At 41.7% G+C, this 19755-nt stretch overlaps 1 protein-coding gene across 2 annotated transcripts; it reads right to left on the bottom strand.

Moving 5' to 3' along the window:
• Positions 1–2387: 2387 nt before the first annotated feature.
• On the bottom strand, positions 2388–19547 carry uckl1a (uridine-cytidine kinase 1-like 1a). 2 transcript variants are annotated; one of them, XM_086044442.1, is made up of 15 exons: positions 17166–17449; positions 16063–16250; positions 15287–15393; positions 14949–15119; positions 13890–13961; positions 13603–13792; positions 13204–13265; positions 12559–12575; positions 11221–11319; positions 10732–10825; positions 8461–8523; positions 8272–8394; positions 5561–5668; positions 4363–4519; positions 2388–3215 (listed from the first exon to the last, which is right to left on the bottom strand). In XM_086044442.1, the coding sequence occupies exons 1-15, from the start codon at positions 17261–17263 to the stop codon at positions 3133–3135; spliced, it is 1632 nt and encodes a 543-aa protein (XP_085900568.1). In that variant the 5' UTR covers positions 17264–17449; the 3' UTR covers positions 2388–3132. The 2 variants fall into 2 exon arrangements, with proteins under 2 accessions (XP_085900568.1, XP_085900573.1); XM_086044447.1 differs by lacking the exon at positions 17166–17449 and adding an exon at positions 19430–19547 and having other exon boundaries at positions 2396–3215.
• Positions 19548–19755: the final 208 nt, after the last annotated feature.

Genomic DNA, 19755 nt, shown 5'->3' with positions numbered 1-19755 from the left:
GAGAGGGAGGAGTGCTTTTTTTATGAGAGGCATTATGAAATACGCTGTACAAATAAAATTGTATCGTATTGTATTCTATCAGATAACCACGCGAGATCTACCTACTTGTCATGTCCGAACATGCAATGTTAATGAAGCCTGAAAAAAACTTTTCATGTTTAGGAAAATAGTGCTACACCTGTTTGATAGTAGATTTTTTTATCCGAAACCGAGCAGTATAAAATATAAACATCTCTTCCATAAACCTTTATGGATTAATCATTAATTTATCAATGCAAGGAAGGCTGTAAATACGTTTCTAAAAAAAATGTAGTTCGTCATTTGATATGGACCATGAGGACATTCATGGCCCACAGCACATGGAAAATGAACAATAAAAAGGGTTAAATTGTTGTCAGACCTAGAGCAAACAATTTGTTGTTGTTTTTATCTTCTGCACGCGTCTGAGGAGCTGCGCGTGCTCGTGCGCAAGTAGAAGAGAAGGGGGGACTCCGAAGGGTGGCGGGGGTGAAAATAGGTCACCCCTTAAAACAAAAAGCTTGCCGCCGACATCGCAACAGTCTGCCGAATTTTCATTGGCGGACTTGTCTCCATGGCAACAGGTTAACCTTGAGGCAGGAGTCACGTGTTCGAGTGAGTCTTGGAAGACGCGGCGTGCGTGCGTAGTGTGACATCCGCCGAGCGAGCCAAAACACGCGTGGATGTGTGGGGGTGGGGATCCATACGTCTTGACCATCGTGCGACGTGAATGAGCGCATGAGCGCATGAACGAGAACGTCGTTCTCATCATAAAAACACGCTGTCGAAGAGAAGGTTCGCAGTGACATCGAATAACGCCGTCATCACGAGTGGTGCGTGCGTTGGGGTGGGTAATTAACACGACTTGTGCTTTTATTTATTTTGCAAACCCTCATATGCCACCTTTATTTGATTTTTTACGCACCCCTTCTGCAGAGGACAAGTCACAACCGTTACAGATGGATGAATGTGGAAATAAGCATGTTTGAACAAGCTGCGCGAGGTAAATCGCTTCCTGTTATTGAGAACGAACTAAATATAATCACCACTGACCCCTGCAGGGCGTTAAGTGTATGACAATGGACACGTTTGACATTCTTCCGGCGCGTGTTTGTTTACGCAAAGGTGGCATAAGTACTCATGCTGTACACAGGAAGTACCTACACACCTCTGAAATAGTCACTTTTCAGGAACCACCACAAATGGCAAGTTTATTCAACCATTAGCATTACATCATGAAAGAGAGCCAGCCATTTTAAACACGTTAGATTGGTCGGTAAGGTGTAAAAGTAACACCCACGCGTGTGGACTGACCAATAGTCTAGATTTGTGAAAAAATATTCAATGAATCAAAATGTGACTTACGAGGTTTTGGCCTGATGCCGGCAATTGATATCTACCGAGCCCCTAAGTTGACATGGAAGTTAAAAAAAACAAAAAAAAAACTTTGCGGTCCCTCGTAAAGATAGCGAGATAACGCAAAGACACTGCAGAACAAGGAATGTGGACAGAGGGGTCAAATGTGGCGTTCGAAACGAGAGTCATAGCTGTAGCAACCTTGTCAATGAAAAAGTGCAAAAATCTATTGCACATTTCAGAGGACGACTCCGTCCAAATCGCCTGACGGGGCTTCAGTCAGAATCTTTTAAATAGAGCTCGTGGATCATGGCGATTTTCCTGTCTAACACTTGACACGTGTTCCCTCTTGGACTCCTTCACCTTTCTTTAGTAGCGACACCAGCAGTCCTTTAGGATTTGATAAGAGACCTGCAGCCTGTGTCTGCGCGATTCCCATTTAGCTGCAAGAGTACTTTTTTTTTTGTCATCGGTGTGTTTGGCGACCCTCTTTACACTTCGGCTTATTTTGGCTTCAGGCTCATGATAACGCTGGGTAACTTTTCAGTTTTCGTTGATTATGGCGGCGCCATATGGACAAAAGCGGTAGTGTTTTGCCTGAAGTGAAACACATTTCCCGTGAGCCCCAGCGGCGCGGCACATAATGTTGTACTGTCGTGAAATCCCGAGCTCTCGTTCGCCTGTAGTTGGACTGAATTGCATTTTTTCTCCCAGTGGCTATGTTTAGGATAAATGGCGATGATTCAGTGAATCTAATTGTGTCCAAATAATATAACATAATGTTGAAAATTAACGTTTAACTTTGGCTAACAAATTTGCGATAACATTAGCATGATCATTTTGATTTGAGTATGGAAAGCTACTTACTAGTCCAGCAGGAATAGAATCAATGCAGCGTCGGTCAGAAATCCGTCCTCGTCTTTGAGCTCGAGCCAACGAGTGAAAGCCGGGCCAATGTTGATCCTTGAACGTTCTTTTATCCGGGTAGACTCCCATTTTATTTTATTTTGTCTCTCCAGACAAAACTTTTGGTTTCTTTGGTTGTTTTGCAGCTTCTGCCTTGACATCAGTAATTGCACATTGATGTGAGAATCGACTACGGTCTTTGTAACGAATGGGGAAAGGGGGACGTATGGCAGTCAGCACATTTGTAGGTTTTTTTGTGTGGCAGGGTTGTTGCCACCCTTCTCAAAATTGCTTCGTGCCAAAGCGATACAGACCCCCTCAGGCCACGACAAACATACCATTCAACCAGTTGTAAGTCGATGTTTCATCAGAAGAGTTATGAAAATATTTTATTAAAGTCGAAACCTTACCCAGTGTTGCTTTAAAAGGGAAGTTAAATATAGTTGTGGAAAATATAGTTGCTCTTAGAGTGTACATTTTTGCATTCTACATTTTTGTGACTTTATGTCAGTTTTTTTGGTTGTCTATGAAGCCTTTTTATCCCCTTGACAATGTTGCAACTAAAATGAGCAGTATAGTATAGTATAGTAAAATACACCCAAAAAAAACATGAATGAAAAGCCGTTACAATGAACTCCTGAATAAAATCATGTTAAATCTAAACACTGCTATTGCATACGGTCGGGAGACTGCTGCTGTCTGAGAGTCAAAAGATTCCTGATGGTGTCGAGGTGTTTACAAGTGGACCCAAACTCACCTGCTGTAAAAAAAAAAGAACATTGTGCCAAGAGTTCAGACTATTTAAAAATTCACCATGAAGTCTTTACAACTAGTGGTTGCATGTTTGGCACTTCAGTCTGGCTGCTGTTCCCCGTCCTCCTCATCATTGCATTTGTCAAATCCATCCGTGCCAAAGTAGCGGTCCCCGAAGTCCCCTGAAAGCACACAAGCATAACATACACTCAATTTGCAAAAAGTTTGAAGCTTTCGTGTGAAATTTCAGGATGACCTATAACCATTACAGTTGAACTTAATTTTTACCTGCTGTAACCCTGTGAATGCATGTGCAACTATTTAATGTTTCCAGTACTCTCTACAAAGGATCGACATGGCAAAATTCACCTTGATTTGTGAAGTATGAAATAGACCAAATTCGGAGATAGGAGGTTTCAACCCGACGCCAACGAGACTGTATATAATATACAGAAAAATGACTGTCTCCCCATCAGTGCTCTCAATGGCAACTGTCAGATACATTAAGAGGGTTGGGCATCATTTGAATTCGGATGATTCCGGTTCTGATTCTTTGATTAAATTCCGGTTCCTAACGATTCTCGAATCCGATTCTCAACAAAACAAACGTTATTTTTGAACAAGTCACATGAACGTCACTGTCCTTTAATTTCATGAACTTTTTACTATTTGTGAATTTTACCACGAATTACTCAAAGGGCTGTTTTTAACCAGTATACCACTTTTTTTTGTATTATTATTTAGTATTATTTTTCACAAGAGCTTTATTTTTGAGAAATTCATGACAATACCATAATGCAGTCGTTACTGAAAGCATGCTACTGAACACCAGTTGATTGGCTAACCTTCCACTCGATTCCCGGTTCTCAGTGCCCAACCCTATACATCAACTTTACAATACAGTCTGATTATAGTTCTACTGTAAACAAATTATCATCCCTTTTAATGAGTTTTATTTGAAGCCCAATCAATCATGTTTGTACAGAGCAAACCACTGAAGAAAGATGAACCAGTCATTTTATCAAAGCCTGTTGTTTTAATTCCAAGAAAAGTTGAATTTTGCTGACTAAAAATTTGAGAGTTGAGGAGGCCAGGCATGAGTAGGCCCTATCCTGCTCCACTTAAATACTAAAATATTGAACAGTTAGAAATGTGGATTCAAAAGTTTACATATGGTCAAATTAAGTTCACATGTGAAGGTTGTAGTACGTTTTCAGCTCATCCTAAAACTTCATGGGAAACTATTATTATCTAAATTTTTGCAAGTAGTGTGGGTTGGAGCTGCTCTCATCGGATTGAGTGGGTAAGAAAGCGCCAGTGACGTCTTACCGATGCCGGGAATGACGTGCAACGAGTGGTCCAAGCTCTTGTCCACAGCTGTGGTGATGATTTTCACCTTGGGGAAGGCATAGGCCACCGAGTGCACACCGAGCTCGGCCATCAGCAGCGACACCAGCAGAATCTTCTCCTCCTGCACTTCGTGGTCCTGCACGCACATGCCCCATCTTGTGTCAACGAGATGTACAGCACATCCTTCTTTGCAGGGATGGGCATTCCGTCCCAGGGACGGAACGGACGGACGGACGGTCATTTTGTGTACGGACGGGCAGACGGAGGACGAGAAGTCTTTTGAAAAGGACAGAAGTGGGTTTTTGTCCGTCCCTCTATTCGTCCCTAACGGGGTAAAGTACTGACTGACGTGTTGTGTTGGGTTATTTTAAAAAGCAAGACCACTGTCTGCAATACCACGGAGCTGCCTTTATGAACTGACTGCTCAACACTTCATGTGAGCTCCCTGCAGTAACACTGCACAGACATAGTCTGCCCTCTAGTGGTTTGACACATGTAATACAACACATGGATTATGCCACAGCAGTCAGGACGCCATTTCACTGATTGACAGAAACAAGCCCAGCCTGTCTTTGTGTGTGTAATCCAGGAGAAGGTATTTATTGGGTTTAGGAAAAAGGTGGATACCAATTTTGTTTTGTGAACCAACCCTATCCCTTTGAATGCGAAGTATGTCCTTGACTGGGACATCTTTTGACCGTAAAAATCTCTGCCAGCGCCTACGTACACTTAAAAGGGAAATCAACCATAACATATTTTTTTCAAGAATATGTTCCCTGCAGGCCCACTAGTTGAAACAAGGCATTCTGATTAATATTGCGTTTGTGGAATATGAGTTAAGCAGCAAAATCTATGATGGTTTGTTTGCCATCTCAGGGGGCGGCCATTTTGTCGCTTCTGTCGACTGAAAATTACATGACAACTGCTCAGGGCTCAAGTAACGACTAATCAGAGCTCAGCTTCAGAAAACAGGTAAAAAAAAATGGCCGCCCCCAGAGATGGCTAAAAACAGCGGATTAACTCAGCTCACAGCATGATACAGGACAGTTCAACAAGCCGCAAGAATAAATCATGCTTATGCTGTGTCCAAAAAATGAGCATTTTCATCTTTTTGAGAGCTCAAACGTGTTCATAATGTTGTGGTGATGTGTATATGTAGCCGATTGGGCAAACCCACCAGAAGTACTCGAACGGCCATCATGGCAGCAGCCCCGGTGGACACAGTGCTGTCCATTAGGATGACATGATCTTCGCTGATGTCTTTGGGCAGGCGCAGGTAATGTAGCTGGCAAAGAGATGAGTTGCCATGGTTACAGAAGCAAGAGGAGTAGTTGCCAAGGAGACGCCCATCACGTGGAGAGAAACGATCGCTAAAAGTCTTTTCGTCTTTTGTTTAACGGTGTCCTTGAGGTTGGATGATTAGCTCGCTATAGGTGCCAAGCTTGGGGGACATTTATGGTCAATTTCAAGAAAGTTTCCAGAAATATTCATGGGAAGTAAAGCTGGGGAGTTCTGAAAAAAAAAATCCAATAGCCAACATCTAGGCAAAATTATACAGTTAAAAGCATGACATTTCAACAGATGTATTTGCAAGTCCAACTTTTAACAGTTTTAAATACCAGAGCTGGGCATCGCCGATTTCCCGTCTGCATATTCAATCGACCCACGTGGTCCCAGTCGGCCAAACGACATTGAAAATGGATTTAACCTGTACCACATCATACGGAGGTGCCGCACTCCTGACACACAGCCGAGTAAGGAAAAAATAAAACAGTGTTGTGTACCTTGCGGTCCCACAGACACAATGACATGTGTCCCATATTTTTATTTCACCGATCACCATACTGTGTGTGTGTGTGTGTGTGTGTGTGTGTCTGTTGTTTTTGTTTGATATTTTTTCTTTGTTTGGCGACGTGTCTGCTCGTGCGGCGCCTGCTTGTGACGTGAAGATTACGTTCTCGACGCTGACTGGCTGTCGCCGATGAGAGATGGATCAGGACCATGTGGGCGATTATATACGCAGGACGGAACGAGGTGGCGGTTAGGTGATGCCCAACTCTGTTAAATTCCGTAAATCACCCTCCGTTGTGGGTTCTGGGGTCACGGATCTGCTATTTAAAAAAAAAAGTACAGTTTATAAAAGGGTTTGTTCTGCCTCCTGTTTATTTGGTGTGTGATTCCATGGCCCACCACTAGATGGCGAGACAGTATTTTGTTTGACACTCACTGGAAAAAAAAAAGTGTGAAAACAGGAAGTATTTTAAAATGAGACTACATTTTGCTTTAGATTATTGAATGTGGAATGAGAAAGCGACGGATATATAGGTTCATTTTATGCTGTAATGTACATCTTTGGCCATGATTACTCATGATTCTTAGTTGTGAAACGACGGAATTTGTTTGCTTTAAACATGGAGAGATCAGTACACTGTTACACTGTTTATACAATATTTTTGTCCAATCCATTGGGTCTCTCAATACTTTACATGTGTTTAAATCTGTTTGTATGACAGTGTTCCCACGCCACTTCACAGTATTGTGATTCTGGATTCACTCGATCGTGGATTTTAAGTTGTGACCATAACTTCATCTAGCTATTTTGTAGGTTTTCTTCCTATTTTTCTCCCTTCTTTCCTTCTAAGTTGAACCAGTCAAGAAATGTTGATTTCTTTTATTTTTTTAACGGTTTACAAAAACCGAGACCATGAACATTAAGGTCGTGTTGGGAAATTCACACTGACATTACTCTGAGAGAGTGTATGTTCAGAGAGTGCAGAGAGCGCTCCCCTCTCATTAATTTACAACTACAGCCTATGTTCTAAACCAATCAGCAGCTCCCGCTTCAACTGTTTCCACCTGTACTGCCTGACGCCCTGGTGCACCGTGCCCCCATTTGGAGTGCCTAAAGCGCACACCTGCACTCTGTTTTTGGTACACTCTGAATAACCACATGGCACATTTTAACAACGCTCTGAGTTTCCGAACGGTTGGAGTGAAGCAGTGCACGCTCGGAGGATATTTCCAAACACGCCCCAGAGCTCGCCGTCCCCAAAGACCCCATTCCCTCATGATGGGTGCGTTCAGAATTATGCTGCACCTGTCCCATATATGCTCACCGACTGCCCAACGGCTGTTTATGTGTCCCTTCTACATTACAACGATTATATCCCATTAAATGGTAAAAGAAAAAAAAAGATCAGCGCCAGCAGACTTTTTTCTACACGAGAAGAGCATTTCCACATGCTGATGGGGGCAAAAAATTATAGTCATTTTTTTCTTTGTACTTGATGCGACATGCGTGTATTTATTTATTTTGCACTGGATGCGTCACTCCTGCATTGTGTTGCTTGGCAACCTAGTGAACTCTCAATTTACACCGTCTCCTAATTATGTATTCAGTTATGAGCACGGTATTTTGATTCACTTGCTCTTATTGGAATTATAAAAAAGTGAATGCACATACGCTCCCTCAAAGTAGCCTGTATGAGCCGCGAACACATCACTGGCGATAACTTTCGGACCCACGACACAAGTTAATTTCACAGTCAAAGTGTGGATTATTTTCAAAATGGCGCCATGGAATTCTCATGTCTCGCAGTCTCTCAATCTGGGTGGGCCTGTGCACACTCAGGCACACCCATAGCTCCGCCCCTGGAATGTGCTCTAAAATGGCTGCTTTGAAAACCACTGCGAGTCAGTGAGTAACGAGACAACCTTCATTTTGTAAATTCCTGGTTTACTTCCTCTTTACTCCGATAAATTCCCCTCGAAGGTTTCCAATTGAAAACTTCTCGGACTCTATATATCCATGCAATAAAAAACGATTCGATAAGATATACGATACGATTCCATATGCAACCCGAGTAGTAAACTAATGAAGGCTCCTACCTCCGGTTCGCCCGAGTCCAGGTTGGTCTGGATGAGAATCTTGCCGATGCGCACGTCCTTGCACACGGCCCTCAGAGCTGGCTCCATGGTTTCTCCCGCTCGCAGGATGGACACGCCGGTGATCTGCGGGTATGAGTCAGCGCGTCAGCACTGGAAAGCACGCTTGCTTGGCCGGAGAACAACGCTCACCCCTTTGCCGACGTATCTATGCCCTTGGTACTCGTGGCCCTGTGGAGTGTGGACCTTGCAAGGCTGACACAAAGCAAAAAGCTTACTTATGGTCGCGCAGGAGTCAAGAATGTTGACAAAAGCATTGAAAAAAAAAAATAAAAAATTGTACGCATTCTGTTTACTTCGCTACCACAAGAAACTAACTTTTTTAACTCCAACGTTCAACAATTTTCTTAGTGTTTCGCAACATTGGCGCATTAGTGATGTTAGATCTTCCGGCGTGCAACAGGAAATTATCCAATACCATTTCACGGATCTGGAAATTGTGTATTTAGTACAAATAATGTAGCATATTTGTGTTTATCCACAGTATCTTTAAGACTAATGATTCTTGGTGTGCAGCGAGTACCACCCGTGCTGCAGAGTCTCCCTCGTGTGGTTTGAAAATGAATCAATGCCTAAGCACTGTTCAGTGGTTTTGCCCTTTTAAAGTTGAAAGCATTTGCATTCAATTGTTAAGAAGTGATATTTTCTAAATATTACTTAGATGCAATTTGTACGTACCTTTATAAGACATTTTAATTGAATCATTACTTAAAACGGAAGTCAACCCAAACATTTTTTTCAAGAATATGTTCCCAGCAGGCCCACTAGTTGAAACACGGCATTCTGATCAATTTTACGTTTGTGGAATATTAGTTAAGCAGCAAAATGCACTCGTTTTCAGCCATCTCCGGGGGCGGCCATTTTGTCTTCTGTCGACTGAAAATGACATCACAACTGCTCACAACAACCAATCGCGGCTGACCTGTTTTCTGAATCTGAGCCGTGATTGGTCGTTGTGAGCAGTTGTGATGTCATTTTCAGTTGACAGAAGACAAAATGGCCGCCCCCGGAGATGGCTGAAAACGAGTGGATTAACACTTATTCCACAAACGCAATATTTATCAGAATGCCCTGTTTCAACTAGTGGGCTTGCATAGAACATAGTCTTGGAAAAAAAATGTTTGCGTTGATTTCCATTTTAAGTATTTCCCTTAAAATTTTCAAGTTTTTGTTTATAATATTTATACTTTACTCCTGTAAAAACTACAAATTATGTGTAATTTGATGTTTTTTCATGTAAAACTTGGACTTTATTGTAGTTTCTTTTTTTAAACAATACAACTCAGGAAAATACAAACTATCTGTTGTTTCCCCCTTAATATTTAGACTAGCTATGCTCCTGTAGCTCATGTTAGTCATTATAATGATACTTTGGGAGTCTAAGGTACGATTAACCTAGGTATCTGTCATTGTTTACTGTAAAATATACTGTATATCATTTTGTTACTCTTTTCCATGCTGGTAACGTCTGCACCATGCTCCTTGTGAGTCTTTTCATTGTGTATGTGATTGGCTTTGACCCATTACTTACTATTAGTATCAGTTATGATACTAAGCCAAAAACTAACAAACAAAAATCACTAAAAACAAACAAACAAACAAATAACATATTCAGCAAGTGGTGCCGTGTAACCTGAAAGACTTTGTCACTCAAAGATTGGCCTTTTCTGTGTTATAATCGCAACAAAAGTGAAATACTGAAAGTAGAGCTGGACATTGCCTAACCGTCATGAGGTTCCCGTCTGCATGTTTAGCTGACCAACGTGGTACAAGCCCGTCCCTTGTCGGCAACGGCCAATCGGCGTTGAGAATTTAATGTACACGTCACACGCAGGCGCCGCACAAGCGTACACTCCGCCAAATAAAGAAATGATATCAAATAAAAACAACAGACACACACACGCACGCACAGCAGCGTGGTGATCGGTGAAATAAAAACAATATGGGCCACGTGTCATTGCGTCTGTGGGACCGAAAGGTACACAACTCTGCTTCACAACTTCATGACGGGTAGGCGATGCCCAGCTCTGATTTAAAGTTTGATTTGCATTTCGCTGACTTTGGGCGGAATCCTCACATTTCCAAAACTGACATATTTCAGAAAACCCCAAAAAATGTCATCAATGTTGAGCCATTAAAATTGCATTGTCAAATAGAGCAAGCCATTTTACACAATAGATCAGTCAGTCATTTGTAAGAATAACATACCCATGCGGGCCTGGGGACTGAGTAATAGTATATTTGTAATAGTATATTTGTAAAAATATGAAACATAATGTGAACATAATATGAAATTGACCAAATTTGGACATAAGAGGTTTCTGCCCGACACCGGCGATCTGTGAGACACTTTTATGTATGATGAGTCACAGCTGTCTTAATAGTTATTAATTAACTACACACCTGTGATGGCAAAAAAGTGAGCGCGTGTTCTATAAGAAGACGCATTAATCTCTTTGAGTAGAAGATGAACTCATCTCGGCTGGTTTCTTTATTCCTGCAGTGGAGAGAAAATCCATGATTGTAAAGAAATGTTCACCATGACAAATTCGCATTGGACACTCAGATTACATGTAACATATGAACATAAAAAATAAGAGAGAGAATTGACCTGCAGTATGAATATATTATAATATTTATAATAATATTTTGTTACTTGTATTAATAGCACAGATGCGCTTTTCTGACGCAGAAATGGATGGAAAGCTGTAGATCTGATGTTAATTAAGCTAGCAGGCACCCCAGACAGGTTTTTGTCATCATTTTCAGTTCAAGTCAACAGTAGTAAGTAATTACTTTTTGCCGTCCGGAAGTACCCCGGTGCCTATGGTTTACAAACTGGCCTGTTGCAAACACAGAAAAAGAAGCGGCAGAGCAAGTGGGCGGGGCTACCTGATGATGGTGTGGAGGCCTCGGACCTGCGGAGTGCTCTCCAACACGCTGAGAGTCTGCGGCAGTGTTTGTGTCTGCTGGGCGGACGCCAGGAGCGCCCTGACAAAAAGAAAAAGAAAAAAAGCGCATTTAAAGTGTGAGAGGTCGACACTGACAGTTGTGGTCAGACGTTTAACTAAAGTACACTCGTTATGGCCATGAATGTCAAATTCACTTTAGCTTTGAATTTTGAATGAATTATTTGATTACGATTCCCAACTATTGCGCTGCGCGGTTGGCAAGAAAAAAATTCTGATAATCAATGAATTGACCTATTAGGAAAAAAAACTATATTTGAGTAAAATAATTTTTTTTTTGGGCCCTTAATGCTCACAACAACAAAGATATGAAATGCTAGAAGAACATTTGACTGTACTTTAGTATGTGTTTAACTCTACAACAGGGAAGAATTTTCAAGTAAAAAAACATGCCAAAAAGCATGAACTGAATGAATTATTTATCTTCATATTCAGGCCATAGACTATATATGGCCTATACACATTTTGAAGTATCTAAGCAACGTATTAAGTGAAGTTAATGGAAAAACAAAAACGATGTATGCATGATGATGGCCTTTAACATTAACTCACATTTTCTCTAACCCATTATCTTCTTTGCCATGAAGTGATGAGCAGCTTCTGCAGCGCCATCGTAATTTGGTAATCCAACATTGTTGTTGTAAATGTTGGCAGAGCCACGCAGAACTGGGACGATCATGTCATATGCCAAGAAAGATGCGTATTGAATTGAGTGGAGTCGGAGCTCTATCTAAGGGACAAACGGTGCAAGGACAGCCTTCAGAGTGACTCTGACATGCAACAGTATTTACTGTTTCATGACAAATTAATGTAACAGCGTTTCATCGGCAAAACACCGGCCGATTATGATAATTTTGAAAAAAGGGTAATGATTGATCGGTCGTGAGCTAATTAATACATTCTTAAAAGAGCTGTCGCTTACAAGAACATTCTTGGCCACGTTCAAAATTGACCCATAACATACTGTGAAAATACTGTGAAAATACAGAAAACGAACAGTAGGTCAGGTCATTCAACACCACTTATTGAACGATTCAAGTGAATGTACTGTATTAAGTATTTCACTCTGTTTGGATTTGTGAAAACCCTAAATAAATTCAAACCTGCGTACTTCATTCATGTTTTAAAAATTCTAGACTAGAAACGGAAGACTTGAAATAAGTGAAACACCCCCGAATGAACAGAACATTCATGTCCACGATGAGTGTGTAGCTACTTGACACAGCAACACGAGGTCAAGTGAAAATGCACTTCAGCGTACCTGACACTGAGCTCACGCTGCATAAAGAGAAAGTAGCAGATAAGACAGAGAAAATGAAAAGAGAAAATAGCTCAGAATTGCTCTCATCTGCCAATAATATTATGCCAGCCATCACAAGCATTTTTAAAAACTTTCGGGGAAATCATGAAACGTGGCCACAATTTTGTATTTCATGGCCACAAATGAGCATTTTGGCCGTACGTTATATCTACGAGATGATTAAAAATCAACTGTTTTCAAGCACTTGTAACTTATTCGGAACTATCATTCTTACAGGAAATAAACATAACAACGTGTTTAGTATGGGGTTTTATTCAAAATTCGACAGTGAAAACTGTATCAACTGATTTCACAAGGAAGTCATATGGGATGGAAGACTTAATGTGTCATATTCGCCCTTCCAAGTTGTTGATAATTGCTCGAGTATACTTGCTCTTTAACCAACCCCCAAAAATGAAGACATTTGAAATATGTTAAAATAGGGAGTTATTTTTCAATCACCCTGTAAAGTATGGCCAAAATATAAATTTTGTCATGTCTTAGGATATGTAGCTAAGTTTTGACCTGAAGTTTGGTTGCTTGAGCACATGTAGATACAAGATTCGTCCACCAGATGGGGCCACTTTGTCAAACAGTATAACGTACCTCCTCCAGCTGGCTGTGCACATGCTGGACTATCAGATCGATGGCTACCATGTTACCACCACCTTAAAAAGAAGAGAAGAGAAAAGACAAGTACGGTTACTTACAATTGTCCCAACTTACATGTTTTTTCCAGTTACAAGCTGCGGCGTGGCCAATTTTTTTTTTGCTTTGATTTGCACAAAAATTTGACTTCAGTGAGTGTCGGACTAAATGGCAGCAGGGAATCTTATATGTGGCCGCAATCAGTTCACGTGATTAACTCGCAGTGAGTCAGTTGTTTTTGTGCTTGCATTTTTCATTCGTGTGTATTTTGCCAGAGTTCTTTTTGTAATCATGGTTACCAAAAAACGAAAAAAGGCAATAAAAACCAGTTCTTGTTGAAAATTGGAAAGGTCTCACCTCTGGGCACCACGATGTCGGCCAGCCTCATCGTGGGCTCGATGTACTGCTCAAAGGCCGGCTTGACAAACTTGTTGTACTGCTTGATGACGCCTTCTATGTCCCGCCTGCGCTCTGTGATGTCCCTGCGAAGGCGGCGGACCAACCGGATGTCCGAGTCTGTGTCCACGAAGATTTTCATATCCAGGAGCTGCGGGCGGGACGAGCAAACGCCAACGGACGCTTCAATACGCTTCACTTGGTTCGTCAAACAACACGAGGTGGAGAAGTGCTTTCTTTCACTTGACCTGAAGAAGATGTTTGTCTGCAAACGCCATAATTCCTTCAAATATGATCACGCTTGCGCCATACACATTCTTCTGCAGAGACATGAGACAACAGAGACAGAATTGAGAAGCATGCTCCTTTCACATCATGACTATCTGGAAAAAAATGGCAAATTCTAATTAACGATGGGAGGAAGGAAGTATTGGGGGGGTTGTATGTTTGAATCTTTGTAGAAGTATTTATATGCAGTGTATGTACCAGTGGCATGCAAAGGGGGGGGGGGGGGGCGATGGGGCGGAGACACTGGGTCTGGTTGGAATGACCACTTCAATGTTAGTACAAAGCACCAAGAATGTCGAAAATTGGACGATTGGTTCAAGAGAAATTACGTTTTTAATCTTCGAAAAAAATGGCCTTTTTGTAAAAGGTTTTCTTTGATATTTTCGTGATAACGGCAATAGAAACTCTGGTCAAATGAGAGTAAAACAGTGTAACTTGATTATTTGTCAACATTGCTCAACTCTTTGGTAGCAAGCCGTTCTCCTTTGTGTTGAGGATCATGTTCCAAATATCCACCAAAAAAACGCAATGCATTTGCCAAAATTCTGAGGGGTTCACCCCAAGTCAATGTGTCAAAATGGCCATGACATTTCAAATGAGTCACTTGGCCGAAAAAGGAATTTAGTTGTTGAGGAGGATTTTAGAGTTACTCGTTGCGAAATGCCCATCTCTGGTAGTAGGGACACATATACAGCCCTTAGGCAGTCAGTGAGCGTATATGGGACAGGTATGTCTAAAATGAAGTACAATGGCTCCATGAAGTTGTTGAAGGAGGGAGGGATTGTGCGTGTTGGCTACGTGACAAATGCAAGCAGCCAGCAGCATGTGGGACAAGATGAGGGTTGGCCCACGCTCACTGCATGAGACAGATCTGCCACTAAAACTATTTCATTCCAAGAAATATCCGATAAAAATATATCTATGATTCTTGATCCTGAGGTATTTTTGACAATATTTTGATCTGATGTGAGATTTACTCAACAAACAGACTGATTTGGCCAGTTAGGACACAAACTCACCCAGTCTTTCTGTCGTCTGTGTGTGGTGAAGTCGTACACGGGGATCTTCACGCTCTTGCCCTGCTTGAGTTTGCGCAGAGTGGCGACCAGCAGCTCAAAGTCGAAGGCACCCGGATGATCGAAGTTGTAGTCGTTACTTGTCGCCAAGGCTTGCTCTTCAGGAGACAAATCCTGTCCAAATATATAACATGCAAAAGTAACATGTGTTTAACGTGTGAATGGTTGTTTGTCTATATGTGACCTGCGATTGACAGGTGACCAATCCAGGGTGGAATCTAGCTTTTGCCCAAAGTTAGCTGAGACAGGAAAAGTGCAATAGAAATGGCCGGCGGTGTCACCTTATAGAAGGAATCCATGGACAGCAGCACCACCCAGGGCACATCCAGAGCCTCGATGATCTTGTTGGCCACGGTGGTCTTCCCCGAGGCGCTGCCGCCACACAAGCCTGCCAAAAGGATCATTATGCCCGCTTTGCCTAGCATGTTTGTTCCCTACGTTTGAAAGCAGATATCATTTCTTTCTTACTCCTTACTTTGTCAAAATGTACTTTTTTCAACTTCCGTGGATGATGACATGACCCCAAAAAAAACGTAAATAGACGGAAAGTCAACTGCGGTTAAGATTTTGATTGCTTGACTTTTGAGACCGAAAAAACAGAAGCAACATGGAGAAGCCAAACAAGAGCGATTCGTAACAAAAAAACTCCATCTGGTCTACTAAAAGACATACAGGTTGGCTTGTTTTCTTATGTGAGCTCAGTCCTGGTGATCTTGTCAGAATTTAGCAAAGCTGTGGACTATATTAACACAAAATACTTAACGACGTTCATTACTTTTATAGTGCTGATAGTGAGAACAACAACAAACAGATAAACCATCTAGGGACAGTGTAACTGCAGTCATTGTCCATAAAGGTTGAAAAAAGTAAGTAGCCTATTTTGGAAAAGTGACAAGTACAAAGTACAGATATTTGTTTTCAAATGCAGGGAGTAAAAGTAAATAGTAATCAGAAAAATACATTCTTCTGAAAACTACAAATACCAGACTTAAGTTCAGAAACAAAGTATTCATATTTGTTTACTTGCCACCACTGGTGAAGTGACTGCGCATAGTACCTATGACAAAGGCCTCTTTAGACTGCGCTCCGTGCTCGTCATACCACGGAGGTCGCCCGGCAGTGTAGATAGTGCGCGTGCCCGTGCGGAGCAAGGGCGGCTCTGTTTTACTCAGCGAAGTGGTGCTCCTCCTGCGAGGGGTGCCGGTGGGGTGCAAGAGCCGGTCCAAGGAGTCCTCGCCGCTCCCGCTGGAAAACACAAACGGACGGATCTTCTTTTGTCAGTTTGTATTAAATTACCTCTACCAAGTGCACAGCATGGCGACCGAGGACACGGCCTAAGCTGACTGAAGTGGACCGCCGCGGAAAAAAAAAAAAAAAATGCGACTGTGTGTTCGCTGCACACCAAAATTTACTAATGCGCATTTATTGGCAGCCTGCAATAGAAAAACTGCAACTCTGTATGGAGTTGTCATAGTCTTGTCAACCCCATATAATGCCATCTTCCGCTTAGCTGCTCCCACAGAGAAGTTTGCAGTTGAAATCGCTGACGGAAGGCGGACCGGCCTATAGGTGGGTACTATTTTTAGAAGAGGCCTGCGGGCTACTCATGTGGTCCTTGGGGGCTAACTCGTGCCCACGGGCACCATGTTGGTGACCCCTGATGTACAGTAATACAGTAATCAAAAAAAAAATCTGTTATAGTACTGAAGTGACTTACAATAAGATGCTATGCCACAGTTTTTTTACTTACTTGCAGGCTTTTAGTTTTTTTTAGGTTGTACTTGGTGTAAAACGTTTACTACTGAGCTAGATGATATGAGAGTAACTCCCATATGTTTGGTTCGTTGTACTCCCTCTTTCATCTGTTTGTCTGCTCAGATATTATCATGTGTTGATGTTGGTGCCCTTTACTTTTGCTGTTTGTTCTCTGCCATCTGTTGGTCGGTCCCCTTCGCTCTCTGCGACTGCCCCCGTTTTTAACAGCATACCATTCCAGTGTGCCACTGACCCCTCATCAACCCCAGCTGAAGAGATGATTTCCACACTATTTATAGATCGCACAGCATGTGAAGTGTTGCTGTAAAAATAATAAATCAATGACTAAATAAAAACGGCGTCCTGCTTGCCGCCGCAGAAAACGGCAGCGCAGCCAGGTCCTACCTGGAGTGGCTCCTCAGGGACCAACAGCCAGAGATTCTGGCTCCACTACAATCCTGCAGGCTTCTATCCGCCTCAGCTGACAACCTGCTACTCTCCATCAGGCCTGTCTCCGTGGCAACCACTTCAAAACAACAGTGACGGACACTCAACACTGTCCAAACTTGTAAACTAGAAAATCTAGGAAAGTCATAACGTAGTCAGCTTTGATTTCGACTCTTCCAGAAGCTAACCCCGGCTTACGTGCCTGCGTCTTTCGGTCTCTCAGTCCCCACGTGTCCTTTCTACTCTCTGGCATCTACATGCATGTTTGTGCGTTTGTGTGTATGTGTGGCACTTAAGAGGATCAGTGTAAAACTGGAAACAGCGAGCTGCTTGGCTGGTATTAATAGAAGCACCCGGAAGTAACAAAAAGGCACATGTCTTCTGCTGATCCTTTGTCACAGCTCACTGATCTTGTGAGCCACACAAACTGTAAAAACTTGACAGCCGCAATGATGCCGGAAGCCTCAACCTGTAGACAAAAAGCCCCAAAAGGGGTTTGTTGTTCTCTAAAAATGCCACAAGATGGCAGAAAAGCATTTCAAACAGAGACTGAAATTCCATTCCCATTGATTTATTTGCTGAGGTTTATTAGAACAATGCCATACATCTACACAAGTACACAATCAGGAACCCATGTTACGTAATCAACAACTGCATGCCGTCCTTAAATTTGTTAGCAGTGCACTAATTAACTCTTTAATCACCAACCAATCAACTATTTTGACAAGGGCTTCATCATTTCAAGACCTTGTTTAACATTAAATTGACCAAATACTCATATTCTCTCAATATGGAAGATTCTCCAATTTCTGAATTCCTCCATGAAAGCAGACTGATTATCTTTGTGTTTAATCAAAATAAGATATTTGCTATCTGCTTTTACTTGAGAATCAACATTTTTACTGATTTTCTGATGGATGTTTCAGGCCAAACTAGGAACTGAATCATAATCAATTTAAGTTTATGAATGTTCGCAATTTGCAAAAATCTCCTATTTATGAATGAAAGGATGGATTTTCTTTTCTTTTTTTTTAAACCTAAAATTATTCCAAAGAAACCACCAACCATCAGTAGTATTAGCAAGCTTATTAGCCTAAAACATGGGACAAAATGACATGAATGATGTCACACGTGGGCAAACAAATATGCGCACTAGTACTTTACACAAAAGTCACCAAACTAACCTTTTGGGATGTACAAACAACAAACTGCTACATGCAAATTCACTTTATTATTCTTGGTTTTATGGTATTATGTTTTTATCTGCTACAGGGGCTGAAATATTAATTATTTTTTAGGTGTTGAATTTCTGGGGTAAGTTGATTGGACTCTCTAAATTGCCCCTAGGTGTGATTGTGAGTGCGGATGTTTGTCTCTGTGTGCCCTGCGATTGGCTGGCAACCAATTCGGGGTGTCCCCCGCCTACTGCCCAAAGACAGCTGGGATAGGCTCCAGCACGCAGCGCGACCCTTGTGAGGATAAGCGGTATCGATAATGGATGGATGGATGGATGAATTTCTGGGAAAACTTAAGGTTTTAGAGGGTGATTCCAGAGACGACCTTAGGTTTTGGGGAGCTGTTGAGCCAGGTGCTTTAGGTCTTAATGGGTTAGGCGTTTTAGACTGTCCATTTTCCCCACAGTGAAAACATTCAATTGTATTTCACTTTCGAGTACATTACATTTACATTTAATCTTGAAGAATTGTTTGATTTAGGTCCAGCTATTATTTAACCATGTCCAATATCGCAGCTGACTTCGGGCAGTAGGGGGTACACTCTGATTTTGGTGAATACATTTTGTTTATATATATATATATATATATATATATATATATATATATATATATATATATATATATATAAAATATATATATATATATATATATATATATATATATATATATATATATATATATATAGCGCGTCATCAGCTCACCTACTTTTGGTGGCAAGACATCACACGCGCCGAGATCAGCCGGTAAATTGCAGTTATCTTGAAAAAGTAACTATTCTACACATTAGAGGCTTTAATTACCTCGAAGAGATGCATTTGAGTTGTCTGAGGAGTGTATGCAACTATACCGAAGGTAGAGAAGAGCTATACAAGTAGTGACAGCCCATTTACCATACCATCTTGGTACGAGGACACCATTGAAGCGTCGAACGTACATATAACAACCAAAAAATTATGGCTATTTTACGAAAAAGGTGAACGCAGGTACCTGTCCGAGCGGCAAGACATTATCTTCCCATGCATTCCAGTTTCAAAGGTGATGTTGTGAGGTCGAAACCGGCGTCGACCGCTCCAAGCCATCGATGACGACAACGATGATGATGGACGGAGACTTCCTTACTGAGGCATCATGGGTAATGTAGTGTGGCGCTACGTGCCTGCTACCACCTCGATTCCAACCATTATGCATGAGTCAGAGGTGGAAGAAGTGCGGTACTTACACGTTGTACTTAAGTAGAAGGTCAGATGTGTAAGTAAGGACAAGTACTTATTCAACTTCTTTACTACAGTAGAAAAATCCAAACCAAAATACTC

This window comes from Filicampus tigris, chromosome 1 (assembly GCF_054856515.1).
Source record: "Filicampus tigris isolate MCC_2025a chromosome 1, RoL_Ftig_1.0, whole genome shotgun sequence".
In the NCBI taxonomy this organism is placed as follows: domain Eukaryota; kingdom Metazoa; phylum Chordata; class Actinopteri; order Syngnathiformes; family Syngnathidae; genus Filicampus; species Filicampus tigris.
Note: the sequence above shows the minus strand (reverse complement) of the source record. Positions and strands in the feature narration are given on the sequence as shown.